The 25345-nt window shown below is 34.8% G+C and overlaps 3 protein-coding genes across 3 annotated transcripts; 2 read left to right on the forward strand and 1 right to left on the reverse strand.

Moving 5' to 3' along the window:
• Positions 1-3153: 3153 nt before the first annotated feature.
• On the reverse strand, positions 3154-7357 carry LOC7458122 (BTB/POZ and MATH domain-containing protein 3). The gene is made up of 4 exons (XM_002316230.4): positions 6596-7357; positions 4951-5299; positions 4413-4689; positions 3154-3548 (listed from the first exon to the last, which is right to left on the reverse strand). Exons 1-4 carry the CDS (start codon positions 6976-6978, stop codon positions 3331-3333), a joined length of 1227 nt encoding a protein of 408 aa, XP_002316266.1. The 5' UTR covers positions 6979-7357; the 3' UTR covers positions 3154-3330.
• A 6744-nt stretch (positions 7358-14101) lies between these two features.
• On the forward strand, positions 14102-21028 carry LOC7458123 (probable methyltransferase PMT11). The gene is made up of 9 exons (XM_002315169.4): positions 14102-15042; positions 15472-15621; positions 15709-15979; positions 16347-16457; positions 16855-17014; positions 19420-19677; positions 19772-19894; positions 20162-20239; positions 20360-21028. The coding sequence occupies exons 1-9, from the start codon at positions 14392-14394 to the stop codon at positions 20565-20567; spliced, it is 2010 nt and encodes a 669-aa protein (XP_002315205.4). The 5' UTR covers positions 14102-14391; the 3' UTR covers positions 20568-21028.
• A 1341-nt stretch (positions 21029-22369) lies between these two features.
• Positions 22370-24655, forward strand: LOC7490375 (60S ribosomal protein L35a-1). The gene is made up of 5 exons (XM_002315170.4): positions 22370-22519; positions 22687-22722; positions 23227-23455; positions 23550-23592; positions 24474-24655. The coding sequence occupies exons 1-4, from the start codon at positions 22488-22490 to the stop codon at positions 23589-23591; spliced, it is 339 nt and encodes a 112-aa protein (XP_002315206.1). The 5' UTR covers positions 22370-22487; the 3' UTR covers position 23592; positions 24474-24655.
• Positions 24656-25345: the final 690 nt, after the last annotated feature.

Genomic DNA, 25345 nt, shown 5'->3' on the forward strand with positions numbered 1-25345 from the left:
CCACAGTCGCGTTTTTTGCTTTCAAACATGAACACACAAAATAAAAGAAGAGGATGAATTAATTATTGGAATTCCCAGAAACCTGAGGCAGACATGTCGCAAACAAGCAAAGGGACCCATCACGGAGCTTATACATATCACAAGCTTGATGACCCCGTCAAATGATTGTAACCCAGCAGTTCAGAGGACATCAACTACCAACACGTGTGACTGTGAGTGTTCCCCTGCATCAGTGATTTGGGGCTCGTTACATGCCATGATTGGACCTCTGTCTCCAACCACAGGATCATTCGCATCAAATGATTGAAAGACAGACACGTCTTATTTGAGAACCCTGATTCGATTCATGTGGGATACCGTGCTCGATGGTATTTGAGGCTCAAATATAGAGGTCCAGAGGACTGCTTCGATTCGTGGTTTCACAGATCTGCACGCAATAGACCACTGAACGAATAAATGGCTCAGAGCCTTTTACTCTAACTCTTCTGATAACCAGAGGCCAAACGTGTTCGCTAAATTTTCCAAGCTATAACATGTTAGTCCGATACTATTATATCCACGGCAAGAGGAAAATGTTACTGAAGACTGTTCACGACGTGCCTGCGCTGAGCTTGTGGGGTAGCAAAATCTGGTCTACTTCTGCTGGGGAAATGACTCGTGCCTTTGTACAAGTTGGAATTCTTGGTTATGTCCTTACATTCCTAATTATGCTATTTAAATCCTTAATTAAATTGTCACTTTCCAATAAATCTTTCATTCTCTGTCTTCTTTCACGATTATTTGAGCTCCTAAGTGAATTAGATGGAGTGCTACAAATGATGCAAGCTTAGCTCCAGGGCTAGTGGACAGTACACGTGCTGGAGGGGAAAAAACCAGCTTTGTGCTGCATAATAGCGGGGAATGTAATATTTGTACATTTTAGAGAGATGACAACATATATTTTCAACCAATTAAACGCCAAAGGAAAAGCAGTTTTCTCAAGCAAGGGATCGGGATTTTTGTGAGATTAAACGCAAGTTTTTTTTTTAAAAAAATAAAACTATCTGCGTGTTTAAAAGTGTGATTACGGTTGTTTTAAAATTGTTTTTTACTTATAAATACATTAAAATAATATTTTTTTTATTTTTTAAAAATTAATTTTGACATCTACATATTTAATGATCTAAAAACATCAAAATATATTAATTTGAAGTAAAAAAAATAAAAATAAATTTAATTTCTTTTAAAAATATTTTTAAAAATACAAAAACAAACAGAAAAAACCTTTAATTTACAAGTGAAGCTTTTCATTTAATTAATTCTCCAATGGGCCTAGTTGTTGTTTTCAGCATAGTCTAGGTTCAATTGTGCTAAAAAGGGGTGGCATTAAAGGATTGAAACTTGATCTTTCATGTGGAAATTAAATCAATACAATCTAGATATAAAGGCATTCTAGAGAATTAGCCATTGTTGTGCAGTACCAAATCGAGACATTAGCCATTGTTGTTTCCATTAATTTTATTTTCTCGGTCCATGTTGGCCATCGCACATGCTCGCCTACACTAGGACAAATTGTGCAATTAGCATGCAAAGTAAAAAAAAAAAAATAGTAAATTAACATAGTAGCAAATTTTTTTGGTGAAATAATATTTTTTTCAATGTCGCGGTTGTGAACCGCAATAAAATATTAATTGATATTACGGTTCACAAACACGACATCAATTGAATTCAAGACTAATCAACTTGTAATGACCAGTTAAATAGGTCAACCAGTTCAAAAATAACAAGGAAAATCATAAAACTGCTAAAACAATGGCCTGAGGTGATATTTTTGAAAACGATCTCTAGAAACTCATGTAAAAGTTTAAGCATGATACAATGATTGAATTGAAATTTATAGCCCTTTTGAGTTATCATTCAGGTCTGGCGAGACCAAACCTTCTCTTGACCCTGAACCTGTCCTAATAGTTTATAAATGCATCTTCTAGGTTATTCACATAATTTATCCGAGGCAGATTATCATCTAGTTATGACAGACTCGCACTTGACTGCTTAAAATTATTCATTATCGCAAGTCTAACTATATTATTATACTCATAAAATATATTTGAAAGAAAAAATTTATAAAATTATGTTTTATATATGAAACAAATGATTATTTTATATAATTGGATCAACCAGCCAACTGGTTGATATAGAGAATTGACAATGATACTATATTTTAAGTTATCATGCTTTAAAAGCGCGACATATTTAAATGTTGTTATTCCTAAATGTGATAGGATAAAAATATGCTATATCACCAAATCTTTTTTAAAAAATATTATTCTTGAAAAACTTTTAACTTAATTTGCATTTAAACATGATCACGATCAAAAGCCTTTTTATGGCCTGATCACGATCTTCTCCAAGAAAAACCTAGAAATTCATCTCCTTGGTACGGTTTTAAGCATCCAGCTTATCCTTGCAACACGAAATTTAAGCTAGTCGAGTTTCTGTGTAGAGTTTTGAGGTTTGGGTAAAATAATGAGTCTGAATCTTGTGTTCCAGCTTCTGCAGCTGGCTTTATTTCGTCAAAGTCCTCTATCTTGTGCTAATATATTATGTGAACCCATATCTGTAATGGCTGTCGATAAATTATTTATCGGATGCTGATATGGATGCAATTCCAATGATCCAATATATCATCACGAGTCTTCTCCTTTGTAAATATTTCTTAAGGAGAGTAAAAACTGTTTATGGATGTCTTTTATGAGGAACATGACAGAGTCACTGCTAACTGGAAGAAAAACTTGACCGTCACTTGTTCATTTTTCTCTCAGAAATCTCACCATTAGTTACTGTTCTCAATTTAGTAATTATTATTTCTCAATTATAATAAAACTAGTATAACATTGTTCCGAGCCGAGAGAAGACATGGTACCAGGGACCGGAAGTCTGCCATGATGGAGATACAATTTTCTTTTTCTGTAACTTCTACTTTTACTGACGATCAACCAGCTACTGCTTTCAAAACAGGAACAGAAAATGTGGTTTTTCAGATTGAGTTTTTCAGAACAAGACCAATTCCTACTCGGGATAGATTTAGACAAAATGTGCAAGCTTAAGGATTTTAGTTTAGGGACGTTAAATGCCAGCACTGGACTACTCAAAGGGGAGAGAGAAAAGAACAAATTGTAAAAACAAAATAAACAGGCATTTTCTAGCAAAACCTGCAATAACTACTAACACTTTTGATCATATTCTCCCATACAGGATGGCAGGACGAAACTTAGAATGTCAGTCACTCTATCACTCGATCACATTTCGTAGAGGGTGACAGAATTACAATTTGCATGCAACTATCTATATCTAAAACCGCCTCCTCAGACGCCTGCCATTGGGATTTGCTGATTCTTCTGGAGCCCCATCAGTCGCCAAATCAAGCCCAAGCATGCTGCTGCCACTCCTCTTCCTACCAGACAGAAGACTCGTGTTCTCATCTCCTGAAGCGAATGTCTTCAGCAACTCACATAACATTGAAGGGCAGCTCTCCTCTAAGTGCCGGAACCCTTCTGACTGCATTACCTCTGCAAAACAGAAACAATCAGGTTCAAATTCTCAGCAAAATATAGAAATATGCAAAAGAGAAACCAATATGATAAAATGATCGACTTCATTCCTGCTTCATGGGCAAATGCACTCAAGTTAGAATGCAATAAATTAATAGCAAAGGGTGCCTTCTTTTTAATGGTATATTGTTTTCTGTGGTGTTATTTCTTAAGAAAAAAGGACTGGATTAAAAGAAAAATTATGAGCCATCAAATCAAACGACAACGTGGAAGTTATTGGTGGATTCTACCAATCTGGTGGCTTATAATGTTACACATTCTTCTTGCCTTTTCTTGTGAAGTAGCATACTCTACTGTTTTCAACGCAAGAACTGCCATGAACATACACTTCAAACCATGGCAAAATTTTGGCCTGGCATTCTGTCTGGGTTTTCCACGCTCAATCATGCAAAAACAAATTCCTCCAGAACAATCATGTTCTAATGCCTCTCCCTAGGCATTAAAAATAAAAGGTTCAAAAGAAAGAAATGGCCAATATGGATAGTAGCAGTACACCTGATCATAAAAAGAAAAGAAAAGAACAGAATTTGATTCATCTCTATACAGCCATATGATAAAACTCCTATAGTCTCAGATGGCCCTGATAATTTATCTCAAGCATACACTGCATTATATAAAGAAATGCCAAATGATAAATGGAACTTCCAGGATTCCTGTCTTACTCTCCACTAATAGCTAGTATTTCAATAAAGCAAATAGAGGGGCTAAAAACATTTTTTGGATAAGAATGAGAATCTCACGTATTTTTATCCAGATCAAACAATGCAAAACAATAAAACTGATATAACTTGAATTTGCACCGCTCATAACCTACAAACGCACCTCCCAAGTTTGCTGGATTTGCTGCAAATTTCAAACAGATGGCCTTGAGTTGCATACACTGGTGCTGCTCGGCCAACGCCAGTGTTGTTGCTACTGTCTCGGCACTTAGTTCCTCACACAACTTTGATTCACATAACAATTTCAACCGATCTAAATTGTAAAGGTCAGAGACAGCCAACAGATGCTGTACCATATTGGTGGATGTGCACATCGATGTAGAACCCGTTATCTCATGCACATCAGGAAGTTTGTCCGTGTATATAAACAGAAGCATTGCCTGAATACACAGAACAGCCCAATCAAGTCACACCTGATTCTTTAAAACAAGTGACTATAACAGAGTTGATTTTGCATAAAGAACAAATTCAACACTAGGAAACCTAATGAGGGTCTGAAATGCAACCGTTAGATATGATGAATCTAACAGAAAACAAAAGTTCTCCTTTTTTAAGAAACATAAAAAAGCATACAAAGAAGGCACTTTTCCTATTCTTTTTCTTCAAATGGTGGTGGATAGAAGTTAGAAAAAGAAGCTTACCTTGAATATCAAAGGATCAACATCCTTCACTGCTACTTTATCCATTTTAGGATCCCCAACAAGTCCAAAAAACTGAGCTCTGAAAACAGGTGAACGAGCAGCAAGGATCAACTTATGAGCTTTAAATGTCTCATCACCAACCTGGAAAGCTATGTCACAACCAGCTTCAGACTCCAGGAGTTCTTTAAGACCCTGACCCATGTCTGAAGGCGGAACTGAAATGGAGTACTGTTTCGGTCCTTCAAGATGTGTTCTGACAACTCCAACAGTGCAATTCATGATAAGGCAGTCGTCCTTCAGATAATCAGAAGTTTCCAGGGTTGTCCTTCGGAAGAAACGTTTGTAACCCCTGAAATGCATCAACAAAGTGTTATGCGAGGAAATATTGTCCCAGCCCCAATACCACCTGATTCCCCAAAAGAAAAGGACAAAGAAGAGACGAGCATGAACTGATTAAACTCCTATGTGACATTTACAGGCACAAAATGCAAACAACCAAATTTTATTAAACATGATGAAAATAAGTCTAACTAGGTTGGCAAAACTACCGATAATACAAGAAACCAACTCAGAGCAACAACACGTGGATATCTCCAAGTTCCCAGTGTCACAGGCAGGGATCAGTATGCTGGTTTGAGGAACACAATACATTGAAGGTACACTAAACTCATCTGCTCACCCAACAATGTACAATAGCAATGCACAAAGTAAAATCCCAAACAACATGCAGGTTGTGACAGTGGGAAACTTGAATTTCAGGCTAATAGAGAGAAATTTAAAAATTTGTAAGGTGGTACTTGTTTATGAGATGTTTTCAGTTACGGCATTATATCATTCTTAGTTTGCTAAAGGAGGGGGGGGGGAGAGCGTGTAAATCTTCTAGCTATTGGGGAATATAGGGTTTTTTTTCTTAGAAGGATCTTAATTTCCAGAGCATGTTATCATGGATTAATTGGGATCTGTCAAGGAGCACAACAAAAGAGCATTCCAGAGAAATAATCATATGCCACCTGTTTGGAGGACAAAAGGATTAAGACTATACGTAATTGAACATTAGATCTTTTGTTAGTGATATTACCTAAGAATTAAGTCTAGATCTCCCATCAAGATAACAATAATTACATAAATGTGACCTTCTACCCTCACCCAAGACAGTAGTAGCAGCACTATCACATGCTATTTTCTGTAAGCAGAGCTTCCATTTTACAATAGCAACTGTCATTTACTAACACACATTATCATATTGCTCCAAATACATTGCTCCTCTGACTAAAATCCCACATTCCTACACAACAGTCAAACACATAGCAGTATCCCATAAGAACAAATTTTCTGAATATAAACGTCCACTATGTGAACATGAAATCATACTACAATCTGCCACCAATCAAATCCAACGCGTGTGCTATTTATACTACCAAAAACAAACTCCTCTCGACATCGATGATATCTTTTTTTCTCATTACATGAATTAACTTTCATGCAAAAGGTCCAAAAATCCCATCTTCACAAACTACAGGTGCATTGATAAAAATCCACTAATACTTAACCATCCACGTAAAACAGAGTTTTCAATAAACCAAAATTATCCAACCAAAACACAAGAAACAGAACTGAACAAAATTGAAGGAAAAAAAAACATTACCACATGCTCCCTCTGTATTTCAACGAATAAGGTCCACTCTCCAACGCACGATCAAAATGACTATGCACTTTATGCTTCCCTTTCCCGCTCTGATCCACCAGCGTCAACTCAAACAAAGCCCTAACATCCGTTCCTTCGCTCGCTAATGCAATAAAAACCGACACATACATCGAACTATCTTCAGGGTTTTTCCCATCTGGGTAAAAATAAACCCCCCAATCATAACCACCTACATTGAAAACATCACTCGGTATGCATTTCCCAGCTCCCATCCCCTTCGCTAATGAATACCCCTTTATCGTAAACTGGTGAGACCCATTCACCGTCTCGTTTATTGACTTCGAACATGACTCCTTATCAATATCTGCCTTGAAATCGTCCATGATTTCATCGAAACATGGAAACCCTAGAAAAAGTTAGTTTCTTAGCTATGAATTCGAGTGAAATGAATCAAAAGATAGAAAAATATGGAAGAATAGAACTTCAATTGAAGGAATTGCAGGATAATTTCGACGAATTACGGTCTTTTAAAGGTTAGGACAAACCCTATAATTAATTCATGGTCAAATAGGGTTTGAAGAGAAGGAAATGGAAGGATCGTAGAGAGACTGGGGGGTAAATAGGAGGGAATTGAAGGAAAAGACAGGTGAATTTGGCCGGGGAGAAGAGGAGAGGTTATAAAGAGACCGGTGGAGGCCTGTAAATGATAAAAAGTTGGAATATAAAGAAGTGAAAGTTAATTGGATTTTGTATGGAGGGAGAGAGAGAGAGAGAGACGTGGAGAGTTTTAATTTGTGGTCGATTTTGTATGGTTTTGTTTTTGTTGTACGGGTGGGGCTGGGATCGGGTTAGCGTCTGAAGACTCTGAACTCTCGAGAGGTCTGTCCCAAATGAATTTAGAGTATGTTTGATATTGCGGTAGCTATTATAGTTGTGATTTAAAAAAAATATTTTATAAAAAGTATTTTTAGTTGAGATTGGATTGAAAAAATAGATATTTGATTAAAAATATGATTGAAATTGAGGTTGAACAAAAAATAATTTAATGTGTTTGGTTAAGAATGCTTTTGAAATTAAGGTTATAAAATAATTTTAAAAATATATATATTGATATTGATGGTTTTTAATTTAAATATTGTAGATTTAACCATTTCTATTATATCATGAAATAAATAATACTTTATATAAAATATTTTTTATTATTTCATTAAACTATCTACAATTCCATTATGTACAAAATTCATTCGATAAGAATTACAGTTTTCATAATTTTTTGAGCGTGTAATAAAATATTACCAGGAATAAAATTGATTTGATATTACAGTGCGAGTGAATTTAATTCACTCTACACTGGTTTTTCGGGAAAAAATATTGTTCACATGATAGCACGAGTGAATTTAATTCACTCTAAACTAATTTTTTTAAAAAAAATATTACAAAAAATAAACACATTGAAAAAAAAAAACAGTGCTAGTGAATTGCACTGTTCACTGAGACACGATTTAAAGAAAACTTCACTGGTTACAACGCAGACACGGGTAAAGCAACTTGGAGCTGCTTTCAACGGAACGCAGACGCGTCCACAAAATTTGGCAGGTCCCATTAACAGTAAATAATGGTTTATCATTTACCAAACAGCTGATATCTGCGGTGGCAATAAAACGCGGAAGCTACTACGCAGCCAAACGCTTTCTTAAAAATGTTTTATGTCATTTGTTTATTAAAAAATAATTTATTTTTGAAAAATAATTTTTTAAAAAAATAAATTTCTAGAAAGTGAATTATTTTATGATATTTTATAATATTATGAAAAATAAATTTGAAAATATTTTACTGTGTTAGATTATGTTATGAAAAATTAGCTGGAAAATAAATTGTTAATATTTTTTTTCAAGTTTATTAAAATAATAAGGAACAAATATTACAAATAAAAAAGTTGAACGAGAATAAAATTGAAAAAAAATATAATTTCATAAATTATTTCAAATAAAATAAATAACAATCAAAATAATAGAGATTAAACCTAACAGATAAAAAAGTTGAAAGGTGATGAAATAAAAAAAAATACAATTTTATAAATTATTTCAAATAAAATAAAAAATAATAAGAGCCAAATTTGATAAATAAAAAATTTAAATTAAAAAATGATAAGAGAATGCAAATAACAATCATAAAAATGATGATCAAAGTTGATATAAAAATCAAATTAAATCAAATTCTAAGGAATGAAATTGAAAAAAAAAAGATTCAAAACAAAATATATAGCAATCAAAAGTTTAAGGACCAGATTTGATATAATCAACAAATAACATGATATTTCTAAAATTTTCACAACTTCTAAAAAGTATTTTCTGCTCAAAATAAAAAAAAAACACTTTCCTGAAAACCAAGTAAAATTTTTCTTTAACTGAAAAGTGTTTTCGTTAATTAACTTTTTCAGTAACAAACAAACACATGAAAGTTTAAAACTTTTTGTTATTTGTCTTAAGTTGTCTTTATATCGCGCTAGTATTTTTAATTAAAATAATTTTTTATTTTTAATATTCATCCATTTAAATCATTTAAAAATACATAATGTTTTTTTTTTAAAATAAAAAACATTTTAAAAGAAGTTTTGTGTTTGGGCCGTTGGGCCTTTGTTTTTACGGGGACGTTTGGAAAACGTGTGCTGGCCTGGGCAGGAAGCTACTTGAATGTTCTCTGCTTCTTGCTGTTTTTCACTTCTCTTGTCGGAACTACGAATAATGAAGAGAAGCCCACGCTGAGCTGGTCCAGAAGAATGAGTAACCAGCCCGACCTCCATAAGCCCATAATAAGAGCTTGTTTCTCTAGTAAGAAGGATTCGATAAAATTCAGTTAGGAATACTGTTTAATTATTTTTCAAAATATTGCTTGAAGATCTTTGATGAACGTTGGCGTTTTTCTAATGGGATGTGTGAAAAATCTTAAATTCTAAACACTGACAGTGAGATAAAAAATTCTGTGCCATCAACGATTTGTATCTTCTTCGTTTGTTTATTAATTTCAAATAGTCCAAATTTATTTGATTTAAAAAAACAGAGAGAAATTTCGACATCATCACAATAAATTCAGAGTTAATAGGGAGCGTGGTACGAATTGCTTTAAAAAATTATTTTTAACAGTGTCATATCAAAATAATCTGAAAATATTAAAAACATATTAATTTGAAGTATCCCCCTCCAAAAACACTGTCACGCTTCAAAATCTACTCATCACATCAATGGTTAAAGAAACCTTGCTGTGCACTGAAATGAAAAGGTTTGGTCTCTTACAGGAAGAAAAGGTAAATTCCAAGAACAACAAAAAACCCACATGAGAAGCAAGAAGTAGTAGAAGCAGCGGCGGTGGTCTTCCAAGAATTGAAAACCCAGTAGGTGTTATCTTTGATTTTCTGGTGACAAAGGCCTTGGATCCCTTGGATTGGCTCAATGCCCGTGGGCTGAAAATTTTAAATATAACAGCTAATTTCGGTCTGAAAGATGGCGGCAAAAGAAAAAACAGGAGAGAATCGAATAATCAGACACATTACCTTGAACGTGTTTTGCTTTGTGTTTTGAACTATTTACTGGAGATTTAAAAAAACAATTGCTAGAAATTAATTTCTTAATATATTTTTAGATTGTTGTTGTACAATGATATTAAAACTAAATTTTTTTTAAAAAATATTTTAATAAAATCAAAAAAACAATAATTTAAAAGCAATTATTACCTAATCCTAAGCATGCTCTTTAACAACCACCGACAGCTTTCTTTGTTACGATGATTCTATGTATCTTTCAAAGCACTGATTCGCTTGTAAAATCCATGACCCAAAATCTTTAACAATTGTAGTTCTGGGCCCGGGTTTGACAAATATAGCAGGGAAGACTGATGTATGATTAATGTCCCATCAATATTATCAGCTTTTCTTGTTGCTACATGTCATTTATTTAGTAAATATAGAAAACAACCATTAAAAACATCCTAAAAACATTGAAAGTTTTAGAATAAAGACAAAAAAAAAATTGTCTAATTAAAACTTTATTATCTCATTAAATCAGGCCCTTGACTAGCCTTTTGCCTTGCATGTGTTTTTAATTAAATTATAGAGTTAATTTAATAAATCTAATTATAATCTAATTGACTTAGCCAAAACCATGTTTCACTAAAAATATATAAACAAATGTTGCTTTAATTTTTTTTGGAAATATTAACAAGATAACATTCTAAGCAACCTATAAAATTGAACCAGAGTTTAATTTGCTTTATAAAATAATTAAAATGACTTTGATCTAATTTTTTATAAAAAAATATCAGGACAACAACATTTTAAATAGACATTGATCAAATTAAGTTAACTTACCGACTCGTGACTTAAGTTATAGTTCTTGTCGGGTATACTAACTTTGTCTTATGTAATATATTTTTTGTTTAATCGAGCAATAAACAATCTAAAAACTATGAGGATGGATGTTAATTAGAGTTTAAATAAAGAAAATTGACACAAACTAAAAGATACATTGAAAAAGGGCTTGAATTCATTTTTTTAAAAATGAAAACAAGTAAAAAAAGGTTCAGTGATCGGCTAAGTCTACACACCCAACCTTGATTAAAAAAAAAAAAGGCCATCCTTGCATGTTTTTTTTCCCATTATTTTCCTAAAAGTGCATGACGTGTCATCCACTCAGGTGGTGGGCACTAGCAGACAACCTATCATCTACTACCTAGAATCCAACCAACGTTATGGTGGATAAAATTCATGAAAGATTTTTGCCTGAAGTTCCATTATTTAAAAACCATCTTAATATAAAAACACTTAAAAATATAGTGGAAATCTCCACAAACCACCCCCAACCAACAAAAAAACCCTAAACCACTTAAAACTAAAAATTAATATAATCTTAAAAAACTTTTCAAATCATGATCCCCTTTTTTAATGCAAAATAAAGGTAAAATAACACTTCAATGTAAACCCTCTCGTCAAAATAAACATGTGACACTAAGAATGATTTTTCATGGTGAAACCTTGCCCTACCAAAAACTTTCTCTCTATTTCACTGTTTTTTCGACGACCCTCCTCTGTACCCATGCCATGCCATAAACTAAGATGAAAAAAAAAGGAAGTTCAAGACCAAAATGCTTGTTCCCTAAACTAAATGGACCAGAAGATAACTTTAACAAACCAAGAGTTAAAACTTAGTCAGGGGGTTTATGGTGGGCATGTTTGTTTTTTTTTCCTTCAATTTTAACCCTTTAACTTTCAATATTGTATAAACAATAAAATCAAATAGATTATAGCAAAATCAACAACCATTCAAATAGCAGAATAATTTTTTAAAGACCACTGTGATCTTCTAAAAAGAGAGAAGGAACATAATACAGAGATAAATTCCTAATAAATACAATATCAAGTGACTAGATTGATAAAAATAACAAATAAAACAAGAATGGAGGAAAAAAAAACTAACACTGCTTCTATAAATGTTGCCCTGTAATGAGAGATGTCGAGAGATCCGCAAACCTTTTAATGTTTTTATTAACACGAATTGAAAAAAAACTCAATCCATCTTCTTTTTTTTTCTAGTGTTTTGAGATAGCTTTTTATATGGAAATTAAATCTACCTCACTGATTCAGTCAATAGTAGATTATCCAATTCACTAGTTAACAAAAACCTAAAGGACATTGCTAAATCCTCACAGCAACACATAAAACACTATTTATTTTATTGGAGTAGTATTTTATAATTTTTATTTTATTTTATTTTTACCCTTTCAACAACCTGATTTATCTTGTTTAGTTTTATTTTTTATTCTTTATTATTAGATTGTTTCGAGAATTGTGCTTTGTAATTATTTTTTTTTATTTTTTTGGGTTACATACCGACCTTGTGAATCTAGTTTTTTTTTCTTACCGAATTCAACCCTCAACATTAGATTAAATAGAACCGGGCCTTGTAACTTTTTTCGCTTTCTATGAATCTATTTCGATGTCGTGACTTGGGTCGCAGGCCTAACAAGTTTATCCAGGTTGTTTTTTTTACTGTCTTTTCGAATTGATTTTTTTTTTCATATTTCAATGTTGAGTTGATTGGAAATTGAGTTTTGTGGTTTTTTTATTTGTTGTTTTAGGTTATCTTAATCTCATGACCCGAGACACGAGTTTGATTGGTTGATGCATGTTGACTCGTTTTATTTTTTAACTATTTATTTTTTAATTTCACCCTCCAACAATCAGGTCCTCTTCTTCCTCCTTCTTATTCTTCTCACCCTTCAATGTTAGGTTATTTGTGAACTCAATTTTGTATTTTTTTTCGTACTGCTTTATGTGGAGTTATTCCAATTTTATGGAATTGTTTTCTTAATTTAAACCTTAAACATTTGATCTGTTGGGAATGGGGTTTCATGATATTTTTATTTGCTTTTTACAAAGTTATCAATGTTTCATGATCTAAATTGGTTGACCTGAATTTTATTTTTGTACTTTTTTTAATTGATATTTTTTTTTCATCATTTAATATTGAATTGATTGGAAATTAAGTTATATATATATATTTTTTAAAATTTTATTTTTATGAATTTGTCCCGATCCCTTAACCCGAGTCACTGATCTAACAGGTTAATCGATGTAATTTTTTTTTTCAATCTTATTCTTTAACACCGAGTTGATTAAGAATTGACTTTCATAATTTATTTTGATATACTTTTTACTGGGTTATCATGATTTTATGATACATGTTGCATATTTGAGAGGCCAACATAAGTCGATCAGTTATATTATCATTTCAATATTTTAAAAAATATCATCTAACATGTTATCACATGAATATTTTTTTAAAAAAATACTGTTCGATACACGTAATATTTCAAGTTCATAATTATTTTTTTAATAAAAATATGTTAACAATAGAATAATTTTTTACATGAAAATAAAAAAGATCCTAACCATAACGTTGTGCTTACAAGTAATCTAGTGCACAAAATAATCAATGAGAATCTCACTTCTTATTGTTAAAAAAGGAGCATTCATCTTGGGATAAATTCTTTTAGAATTGCTTTATCCAAACTCCAAGACGTGATTTACTGCAAAAACCGGCAAATAAACATTAAATAGGATCCCTGCCTTGTTCTTGTCCATCTATCTAGCGAATTATATCTTTTCCTATCAAAATTACGTAACTAGTCTCCCTAAAATTATTATTTTTTAACAAACCTCTGATCAGGTCAATCATTCTTATTTTATTATTATTATTTTGTTATATTTCCTAATTAATTCGTATCTTACCTTATTTTCCCATCTTTTTTCTGTCGTGTGTGTATATATATATTTACATATATAAAGTATTGAAAATAACATGAAACTGATGCGAGGACTACATTATAAATATATCTCAAGATACAGGGTCAATCTTATATTTTCCCAAACCACAAGGATTAAATAATTAGTTTTACAGGGTCTAGCTTAGAACATACTCTTATTTGCACACAAAAATTGATAGTCCTGAGTCCTAACGGACTTAATTGAGTTTTTAACGGATAATCTGGATCTCCTCGGATAATTAAACACAGCACTTGCCAGTTGCCAGCTGCCAGCTCACTCTCTTTTCCCTTCACCTCCTATTCACAACCCGTTACATCTCTAGATCACCGACCGACCGACCGACGCTCTCTAGCTCACTCTCGCGCCTGCGCGAGCCTGGCTCGCTTGTATTCTTACATCCCAAAGAAACCACCACCCCGCAACCACAACGCCGCCGCCGCCACCACCACCACCACCACCACCACCACACCAATCAATCATGAAACCACTCATCAACACAGATTTCATTAAAACCCCACAAATCCTCAAAATCACAGCCTTCGCTTTTATCTCAATCACTTTTTTCTATTTAGGCAAACACTGGTCCAACAGTGGCTACCAACAACTCCTCTTCTTCTCCACACCACAAAACTCGATTTCCATCTCTCCTAACAACGACAAGTCGTTCAACATCACCTCTCTAATTCCCCCAAACGAATCCGATCACCCCCCTACAGAACAAGCCATAAACCCGACTCCACCCTCCATTTACCCACCTCCCGATGAATCTCCATTGTCCGATCCCAACCGGACGTTTGGGATCATTGATTCCGATGGCAAAATGACTGATGATTTCGAGGTTGGAGAGTTTGATCCGGATATTGCGGAGAATTGGGGGAATGAGACTGAAATTGAGAGTGCAAGTACGAATTTCAAGGTCAGGGTTAGGAAATATGAGTTGTGTCCAGGGAGCATGAGAGAGTATATACCGTGTTTGGATAATGTGGAGGCTATTAAGAGGTTGAAATTGACGGAGAAAGGGGAGAGATTCGAAAGGCACTGTCCAGAGAAGGGGAAGGGACTGAATTGCTTGGTCCCCCCCCCTAAAGGATACCGGCAGCCAATTCCATGGCCGCGGAGTCGTGATGAGGTATTGGGATCGAAGTGGGGTTTATTTTGTAGAATGGAGAGGATAAGAAAAGAAACTATAAATTTATCACTAGAATTTGCCTGGATCATTCTTCCGTGCTTTTTTCTGACAATGGGGGAAATGGAAGAGAATTAATTCTTTTTACTTTTTATGAATTTAGCTCGAGTGAACAAGTAGTTATTTAGGGTTTCTCCACTTTTCTTCATATAAATTTCATTACATCAGGAAGAAATTTTGTTTATGTTGTCATGAGCTGTGTGGAATATCTGGAATATGGTTTTTTTTTTCGATTGTGATTTACTTTACTGCATTTGCCGATTCAAGGTTTTCAGTCTGTTCTGGGGGTTTTGTTTGCGAAGACTGTTCAGTTTTTTATTTTAGCTTATTTTTTCGTTTGAGATTCTTAATTAAAATGCCATTTTCATACAGGTATGGTATAGCAATGTTCCTCATACACGATTAGCTGATGATAAAGGGGGCCAAAACTGGATTTCTAAAGAGAAAGAGAAGTTTAAGTTCCCCGGAGGTGGTACACAGTTCATACACGGGGCAGATAAATATTTGGATCAGATTGCTCAGGTATGTTATTTTTATCAGTAGTCCTGGGAAGGAAAGATATGCATCGCCTGTTTATTTGTTGTTTAACATCTCATTGGCTACGTGTAGATGGTCCCAGATATTACATTTGGTCATCATACTCGAATGATTCTAGATGTTGGATGTGGTGTGGCAAGTTTTGGTGCCTATTTACTATCACGGAATGTTATGACCATGTCTATTGCTCCCAAAGATGTTCACGAGAATCAGATTCAATTTGCTCTTGAGCGTGGTGTACCTGCAATGGTGGCTGCATTTGCAACTCACCGTCTACTATATCCGAGCCAAGCATTTGAATTGATACATTGTTCAAGATGCAGAATCAACTGGACTCGTGATGGTAAGATTCTCCTGTTTTGCCTAGTTTTGATCACAAAACTATTGGAACAAAATTGTAGAATAAGAGAACAAGCATTATGTTACATGTTTGCCTTTTGCCAATAGAAATCTAAAATAGATAGCAGTTTTATATGCTCTTGCTCTGCACTTCTCTAACTGTGTAAAGTATTCCCATTCCCTTGCCATTTCATTTCCCTTCAGCTCAGTTGTGTGTATGTTGTGTGAGATTACTATGTGTTAATGAACGTTTCATGCTTTCAAGGTTCTGCAGCTTAGTAAATTTGCAATTTTTTCCTTCACCCTGATGGATTCATGTTTCTGGGATCTCTTCTGATAATCTCTTCTTTTTTCCTAACACTGTGATGAAGATGGAATTTTGCTCCTTGAGGTCAATAGGATGCTCCGGGCAGGAGGATACTTTGCTTGGGCAGCACAACCAGTTTATAAGCATGAACATGTATTAGAGGAACAGTGGGCAGGTATCCATTCAGTTTCTCATTGAGAAATTGCTGGTTAAATAATCAAAGGTTTTGCATTCTTAATTACTTGTTTTGTTCCCCTTCAGTTAATCCACACATGAATTTTGTTTTCTCCAGTTCAGTTCCAGTAATCTAAATGTACCAAATTAATTTAGTATTTGGCTTCATGTAACAATGGCTAGTTATCCTTGAATAATGGACTTATCCATTCAAAAAATCCAGCATATCAACCTCACAGAGAAATATGTGGAATGCTTGGAACTAAATTATTAAAGATTGGTTAAATGATGCCGGTCCACAAATTGATTGAACCAGTTTATTAACTATGCTGTGCTCTCCTGCCATTGATAGGTTGTTACATTACCGTATTTAATAATGTGTCTTTCTATATATTCAGAGATGCTTAACCTTACCACTCATCTTTGCTGGGAGCTTGTTAAGAAGGAGGGATATATTGCAATATGGAAAAAACCCCTAAACAACAACTGCTACCTAAGCCGTGACACAGGAGCAATACCTCCATTGTGTGATCCAGACGATGATCCTGATAATGTTTGGTAAACTTGCTTTGCTTTTTACTGTTTCATTGGTTTTCATGGGTCATGGCTTATAAAATGACCTTTTCTAGCTTTGCTGGAAAAACTTTTGTTAAACAGGTAGATAACTTTTGGTTAATCTTACCTTTGCTGCCATGGGAGGTAGAAACTGATAGTAGAATGAAAAAAACAAGAGAAAAGGAAAACAAATATTTTCTGGATTAAAAAATTGATGGAAAAGTAGAAAATCTAAACTTGCAATTCTCATTTGGAATGCAATTTTCAGTGGTCTACAATATTTTAATTTTCTTGATTTCCTTTATGTGGGAGGAATTTTATTGGAAAGGTGTCCATATGTACTCGTATTTTCTTCTTCTCCCCCCCTCGGCCCATGAGGAGCTAGCTTCCTTTATTATCTTAACAGCAATGTTTAACCTTGTGTACACTTCTTTATCAAGCACGCAGACCAAGTTTCTATTGAGGAGTCGCTTGCAATTGTTTATCATCTTTGGACTTTGCGCACTTCTTTGTTCAAACAAAAAAAACCCTGGTGATCTCTTCCATACAACTAATCCCTTGCAATTCTCTCTTTTTAAACAATAAAATTGTTAATATGTACAGGATTAACTAAAATATGAAATTGGAAAAGGTTCTGCAATGCTTTTCTGTTGAAGCTCTTCTGCCACTTTTTTACTAGGGACGTGCTATTCACCATTGGAAGAAGTTTCAAATGCTCGTTATTTGACTTAGATGGCTAGCTTATCATTTCTCTTGTCATGTAAATTTGGTATTGTGTTCTATTGTAGGGACAATTTTGCCACTTAGGTGATTAAAAGATTTAGGAGTACAGGAGCTTTTTTAGGAGTGTAAATGACACATCCCTTCAGAAAATAGAACATTCATATCCTGTCCCATAAGACTTCTCTCCTGTTTTTTCATCAAATACACTAAAAGGAAGAAGAAAGGTGCCATCTAAAAAAAGGTGATTCAGCGTTTTGAGTGAAAAATTGAGGTAAGGTAAGCAGGCATGTTGCTCACTTCTAATTTTCATTTTCCAAATCTGGTGTATTGAGTAACCTAACTCATTCATCAAACAAGCTGGTCTTCCTATGAAATTTTTCTTGGTGAATCAAATGAGTTTGTCCGAATGAAACTCATAAACAAATGCTAGTTGATGTAGTTAATGGGAGAAAAGTTTAGAAATTATGGTTATTTAATCATTGATTCTGTACCCTTTAGTTTCTTGTAAACCTAGTCTATTTAAGAACTATCATATGTTTTGAATTTTACTACTAGTTAGGAATGTTTAGTATACTCAAGAAACTAAATATCACTAAGGATTTTCTATCATGTACGGTTTTTTTGTTTTTGTTTTTGACTTTATATTTCCTATTTAGTTTAGGACTGCTAGGACTTTTAATGCCTCTAAAAGAAGCCCCTTTTCTTTGCAGAATAATGCTAGAAATACCAATACATCTTTACTAATAACATGTCAATTGGTACTCCTGTAATGGTAAAAACTACATTAAATTGTGATATAAACCTCTTCATAATTTGAAAAACTCTCTTACGTGATAGAAGCCAAATCAGTTAGTATGAGATTTTGTAAAAAAATGTTAGTGTCCCTCTCATTACTCTTCTCTATGTAATAGGGAGCACCTCAACATTGGGATTATGAGTATTTTGGCTTAGTTTAACATGCAGAGTTGAACTTTCTTTCACTTCCCTTTTCTTGATCATTATTTTCTTCTCCTTCCCTCTTTATTTTTCTCCCTTGCTACAGTAACCTAGGTTGCAAATAAATGCTACTGTAAACCCATCCTAATTCTCCAACTTGGTGCACCACAAATCCTCCATTTGGTCTCGAAACCTAAGTTGTCCCACATCACTAGTGGAGGAGACATTTTCTTGAATTAGATGTGTTTGTCTGAAGGAAACTTGCACAAATGCTAGTGAAAGAGAGGTTTCTCCCTTTCCAGCTTGTTGTCTTCATTTCTTCTTTCTGAATGACATAACTCAGCCTTTACTGCTGCTGCTTGATTTCTGACTTGGATAGTTGCCTATAGTGTTTGGTTGTCTCTAACTGCAATGGTAGACTTGCAATTAGTTTGGTTGTTGTCGGTAGATGTAATTTACTTGTCGTGAATCATAGTTGTAAATTTCTTATGTTTTTTTCTTCGGGTTGGGGGGGAATTAATGTTGGGGAAAAATCAGTGAAGACATATTTAGAACTGTTACCTTTTCTTGATAGGCTACGTATTTAGAATTGTTAGCTGAGCCCTGGGCCCACCTGTCAGGGTATCTGCGGTTGAGACATTGATACAGAATTTTATAAAAGCTTTCATGCATCTAATGTTAATTTGCTGATTCTTCTTTGAGCTTTGTACTTATCATATGTTATAGCTTTCTTTGCACAATGTTGTTAGGTATGTTGATCTGAAGGCATGCATTAGTCGACTTCCGGAGAATGGATATGGAGCAAATGTTCCCACGTGGCCTTCTCGTTTGCACACTCCACCTGATAGACTCCAGAGCATACAATATGAATCATACATAGCCAGAAAAGAGCTATTAAAGGCAGAAAATAAGTTTTGGTCCGAAACAATAGCTGGCTATGTCCGTGCTTGGCATTGGAAGAAATTTAAACTTAGAAATGTGATGGACATGAAAGCTGGCTTTGGAGGGTATCCTATTTACAATTCATCTCATCTTGCTTTGTTCCATTACAAAGGTTATTTTACTCTGTCACATTAATGCTTTGATTGTTGATTTTGTTAGATTCGCGGCTGCATTAATTGATCAAGGATTTGATTGCTGGGTTTTGAACGTGGTTCCTGTTAGCGGATCCAACACGTTGCCTGTTTTATATGACCGCGGGCTCTTGGGAGTTATGCATGATTGGTACCATTCTAAACTGTCAGATTAGCTAAAGCATAAAGTTTTTTGGATCCTCATTTTGGATACTGGGGTGACGGTTCTCATAAATACTTAACATGTTACAATAATGCTGTGTACCCTTGACCATCCCCCCTTTCCTATTGTTTCATTTCTCATTGATAATAAATGAATGTGATGCTATTTCGATTTTGTTTAAAAGTTTTTCACTATCTATATTTGCTTGAACTTAGTTGAATGAACTTCTGTTGCACATGATGTTTGATTCATCAGGTGTGAACCATTCGATACATACCCAAGAACCTATGATTTATTGCATGCAGCTGGCCTCTTTTCTGTTGAAAGGAAAAGGTATGCATTGTTCTTTTTGCTCAATTTGTGACTTGCCCAAGATCTTACAATCGAGGTTAAGCTGGAGGTTTTTTCTTTAATTTGCTTTCTTTTTTCACATTGTTTATTTCTTCGAATCAGATGTAATATGTCTACAATCATGCTCGAGATGGATCGCATACTTAGACCCGGTGGTCGAGTATACATTCGTGACTCTCTTGATGTCATGGATGAACTTCTACAGATAGCTAAAGCCATGGGCTGGCAGGCAACTTTGCGCGACACATCTGAGGGTCCTCATGCAAGTTACAGGATCTTGACTTGTGACAAGCACCTTTTGCGTCCTTGAATGAATGCAATCTAAAAGCTAGCAGTGGTTTTCTGGAGGTAGTTGTAAAGATCAGATCAACTACTTAGAGATAATGGAGAAAAGATGGCTAGGAAAAGCTGGATTTTGAAGGGGAAAGAATTGTTTTGATCCTGAAGCGATTAGGCCACTGGGCTACTGAGCTTCATGGACTTCACCCCTTGTCTTCTGAGGACTTACCATGTGGGTGCAGATCCTGATGTCAGAACGTAGTAACTGGCTCATCATGCCAAAAAGAGAGGCCGTTATATTTGTCATGTAATTGTTGTAAAACACAATCAATGTCCATAGTACAGTCTACTTTCTCAAGTTGAAAGCATTTGTATTGTTTATTCTTTACTAGATATTGATCTAGAAATATACACAAATATTCAGGCTATAACTTTCCTTATTTTTGGAATTGTAATTTTTTTTATTTAGTGCTCTTTCTTTACCTTTTTGAATTTGCTTGAAGCATAGCAGTGCAAATGACGAGCTTTTTCCTATTTTCCTACGTTGTTTGTGTGTTTTTTGGTCGAAATCATTGCCAGCTGATTGATGGCATATACTGAGAAATGAGATCACGATTGTCGATTTTGACGTTGGAGCATCCGTTTCGATCATGATCTCCTTCTTTATTTTCTACGGGACCAGCACAAGATGACTGGCAATTGCAGGAGCATTTCTGAAAAAAATGTGATCATGGCTTGGATTAACCAGTTCTCGCAGGGCTTCAGAGGCCACATCATGGGCCGCCCAATTACTGGAACCTACAAGAATTGAAACCTCTTGCTAACCGTATAGTATCTAACAAAATCAAGTGAACACACGAGTCATTCCATATAATCCTGGACAGAGCATCAATGAGTGTTTTGTCATCACCCTCAATTATAACTTGATTATAACCCCTTTCAGCACCAACTCTGATAGCTTCTCTCAGTGCCAAAGCTTCATAAACTCGAGGGTCATGACCGTGTGAGCAAAAACATCCAAGAACAGCAACTACCTCACCTCAGTAATTCTTTCCAATAACTCCAATAATTCCAGTACCAGCGGTTTTAGTACAAGCCCCTTCAAGATTGAGCTTGATAACATTCATCTCAGGAGGCTTCCAAGAAGGGATATTACCTTCGTGTGTGTTAGTATCTTAATGTTTTCAGAGCCAGAGAGACCAAGACTTTTAACATAGTCATCATATTGGTGTGGAGCCTGCTCCAATATTTGTCCAACAATCCAGTTCCTGTCACCGAAGACCGCATAATTTCTGGCCTTCCACAATCTCCAGCAGCTGAAACCAACAAGTTCGGTAGGATACTGCATTGAGGAAAAGCTCTGCAAGGAACTCTGAAACTTCTGCCTTCAATCCGTGAAATCTACAGCTTCAAATTTCAAACACGTCAGATCTCATCGGCAATGAAGACCGAAGCCTTTCCTGCCGGGCCTTTGAGTTTCATAGTAAACTTATATTGTAAATTTGTAATGGTGACTTGCAATAAACTTACTATTTGAAAATAAATCATTTTTTCTCAAAAAAAGAAGAAGCCCCATCCCCATCCCCATCCCCATCCCCATCAAAAGTTATCACATGTATTCCAATGCATAAAATGCCCTTATATTATTTCACCCAATCACCTCATTCGCAAAAATGCCTTCGACGTTCTCTAAAAACTCGTGAATTATAATTTTATGGGCCAACGAAAAAGATAATCGTGGCCCACCATAAAAGCTGACATGATAAGCCCAAAGAGCTATTTCCTGAATTAATGTTTCAATATGGGTCTAAACTCTAAAGGCCCAACTAAAGGTTTACGCTTTTATAGAAACAGCAGCAATTAGGGTTTTACGTTTCCATCTCGCAGCTTCATAGTATAAGCCACTTTTAGCGAGAGAGGAAGAGAGAGCTCTTAGCCTCAGAGTTTGAAAATGGTGAAGGGACGCCAAGGAGAGCGAGTCAGGTCTGCGATTTATACAGACATATATTTTTTTTATACTTGCTTTAATGTTTTGAAAAAAAAAAAGAATCAATTTTTTGTTGTTTAATTAAGAAATTGTAGATTGAAGCTAATAAATGATTGCTTTAATGTTTATCTCTCTCATTCTCTATGTGCTGTTCGTTTTTTAGGCTTTATGTCAGAGGAACAATCTTGGGCTATAAGAGGTAATAACTATAGTTTGGAGCTTGGCTTTTATACTCTCTGTAATTTTAATTTGTACGTCTTTATGATTTCTCCGAGAAATTTGAATAAGAAAAGAAAGAAATTAAGGTTATTTAGATCTGGGGGTTTGTTTATTTAGAAGCTGTTATGTTAATTGAAATATTGTCACTGGATTTCATAGTTATAGTTAAAGTTGGCATTTGCTAGTTTCTAGAAAACGCTTTGATCTTTGTTCAAAAGATAAGCAAAAGAAAACATGTTTTTTTATCGATGACAGTTCAAGATTTGCGGTTTTAGCTTGCATTTGTTTATGGAAACGAACTATATCCGAATTTCCAGCAATTTTAATTGATTGACAAATCAGGGAAAAGAATATGATAGACTGGTTGGAATTTTTTGTGCGAGTTTCTGTAAATGAATATTGTTTGTCACAGGAAATGGAACTTAGGATTTTGTTTTTGTTATGTGGATTTGTCTGGAGATTAAAATGTTATTTTGGTGGTTAGGTCGAAGTCCAACCAATACCCAAACACATCTCTGATCCAGATTGAGGGAGTCAACACCAAGGAAGAAGTTGCATGGTATGCTGGTAAGCGCATGGCATACATATACAAGGCCAAGGTGAAGAGGGATGGGACCCACTATCGCTGCATTTGGGGCAAGGTCACAAGGCCTCATGGAAACAGTGGTGTTGTCAGAGCTAAGTTCAAGTCCAACTTGCCTCCAAAGTCCATGGTATTGTTAAAAAATAGCTGTTGTGATTGATATGTCATCCTTTCTGGGTATTTGGATTTTTGTGTATTGATTTTGTTTGTTTTTTATTTTTTAGGGATGTCGTGTAAGAGTTTTCATGTATCCCAGCAACATTTGAGGTACAGTTAACTTTAATGTCATCATTACTTTCCTCTTCGAATGTGCCAATCATCATTACTTTCCTCTTTGAACGTGTTAAGCTCAATGACATGTTTTGTTTTATTGTGTATTTATTTGAATTTTGCCTGCCTCTCGAGATCAAGAGTCTAATTTAGAAGTTTGACGGGTTAACTTACCAAGTAACACTTTGGTTGCTTCGTGGTGGGGGATTACTTCGTGGGGAATGATTTTGAGAATTGTATATGGTTACTTTTGATTCTTGAATAATGATTTTCTCATAATGTATCCGTTTGTGTTTTTGGTGATGGATGCTAATGTTTCAATACTTCGTTGGAATTCCATTTTTCAGTGAATGGAGTGGGTTAAAATGGCAATACCAGGGGCCATTATTATCCACTGAATCTGTCAAATGTGCCTTTATTCTATAGAATTGCTGCGGTGTGTAATCTTATACATGGTTTTACAGTGCAGCCTTATGGATGGATTGAAAGTGCCGGCATTGTACTTGTATGTGCATTAATATAATATGATCAAAGCGTTCTAGTTATTTTCTTCAGTTGATCACTTGAGTCTACCAACATTCTTTTGTTGTCTAATAATCACTTTCCAGTAGCATTTTAATCTCATTTAAAAAAATGGATGTTTTTTTAGGACACTGTTATCTAGTGTGATTCTGATAGCGCTCAGCTCATGCTATTATTTTGGATTCATTTTATTCCGTTGCTAATCAGGCTCGGATAACATAAGAAACATTTTTATTTTGGATTCAATTCCTGTCAATGGTTTCACGCCTCTAATAAAGTCCTAGCTTTGTTTCAGTCACATTTTGTGATGGTCTTTTATCTTGATTCTAATGTCTGCTATTTTTTTCCTCTTGCAGTTCCTCAGGCTCTTTACAGGTAGCAGCGTGGGTCCATTTGATGTCTTGTAGGGATTGTCGTTTTACTTTTTATAAGCTAAGTTTAAATATCGTATGAGCTGAGAATGATGGACGGACTTTGTTTCTAATTTCAGTATCCGTTTTCCACCATTCTGTCGTTGATGTGAATGGTTTTGCGATCACCTTTTCCTTGATTTAAACATTAAGATCTTAGGTATGATGAACAAGGTGTGGCACATTGATTCGCGCAATAATTCTTATACTGTAACCGAATGTGATAGGGCCAGAGGGTCTATTCATTATATAGACAAAAGCATAAACACGTTTTGCAAGGAAAAAAACAGGAGGCTGGGTATCTGTTATTTGAGCTTAAAAAAAAGGAAAGTGCTAAAAAGGTAAGGTGAATTGCTGTCCATGTTTTCCTTGCATGTTCATGGAAGAAAACCGTAGTTAAGCAGAAAAGAACACATGATTGGAGGTCCAAATTACTCCATTTTTTAGCTACCCGCTGTCCCACCCAACTGGTAACAAACGCAATCAAAATAAATGGAAGGATAACTGGATAAGTTTTTCATTATGGAAGTGTGAAGATTTCCCTGCATATTATTATACAGCTGGAATTCTGAAAAATTCGTGAACATGAAACTTTTTCCTTTTTGTCGAGAAGGGTGAAAATCAAGATAGCTTGTTGTGTGATTAGAGTAGAATTTCTGGGGAGATATGAGTTGCACTTGACACTCTGCGTTTTTGATAACTTCTTTGTTTCCTAGGATAAACACACCTTAAAAAACCTTGTCACGAGCTTACCGGCAGCAGTACGTCTCTGTGGCCATGCTAAAGGTTGTAATTTTCCCCTGAGGTATAGCTCTCCA

Source organism: Populus trichocarpa, chromosome 10 (assembly GCF_000002775.5).
Source record: "Populus trichocarpa isolate Nisqually-1 chromosome 10, P.trichocarpa_v4.1, whole genome shotgun sequence".
Taxonomy (NCBI): Eukaryota; Viridiplantae; Streptophyta; class Magnoliopsida; order Malpighiales; family Salicaceae; genus Populus; species Populus trichocarpa.

Coding starts and splice junctions, on each gene's coding strand:
- LOC7458122 (XM_002316230.4), bottom strand. CDS start 6,978: ATGGACGATTTCAAGGCAGATATTGATAAGGAGTCATGTTCGAAGTCA. Junction 5,300..6,595: donor AAATACAGAGGGAGCATGTG/GTAATGTTTTTT, acceptor GATGCATTTCAG/GGGTTACAAACGTTTCTTCC. Junction 3,549..4,412: donor AAATCCAGCAAACTTGGGAG/GTGCGTTTGTAG, acceptor TCTGTTTTGCAG/AGGTAATGCAGTCAGAAGGG.
- LOC7458123 (XM_002315169.4), top strand. CDS start 14,392: ATGAAACCACTCATCAACACAGATTTCATTAAAACCCCACAAATCCTC. Junction 19,678..19,771: donor ATGAAAGCTGGCTTTGGAGG/GTATCCTATTTA, acceptor TGATTTTGTTAG/ATTCGCGGCTGCATTAATTG. Junction 20,240..20,359: donor TTTTCTGTTGAAAGGAAAAG/GTATGCATTGTT, acceptor TCTTCGAATCAG/ATGTAATATGTCTACAATCA.
- LOC7490375 (XM_002315170.4), top strand. CDS start 22,488: ATGGTGAAGGGACGCCAAGGAGAGCGAGTCAG. Junction 22,520..22,686: donor CGCCAAGGAGAGCGAGTCAG/GTCTGCGATTTA, acceptor TTCGTTTTTTAG/GCTTTATGTCAGAGGAACAA. Junction 23,456..23,549: donor ACTTGCCTCCAAAGTCCATG/GTATTGTTAAAA, acceptor TTTATTTTTTAG/GGATGTCGTGTAAGAGTTTT.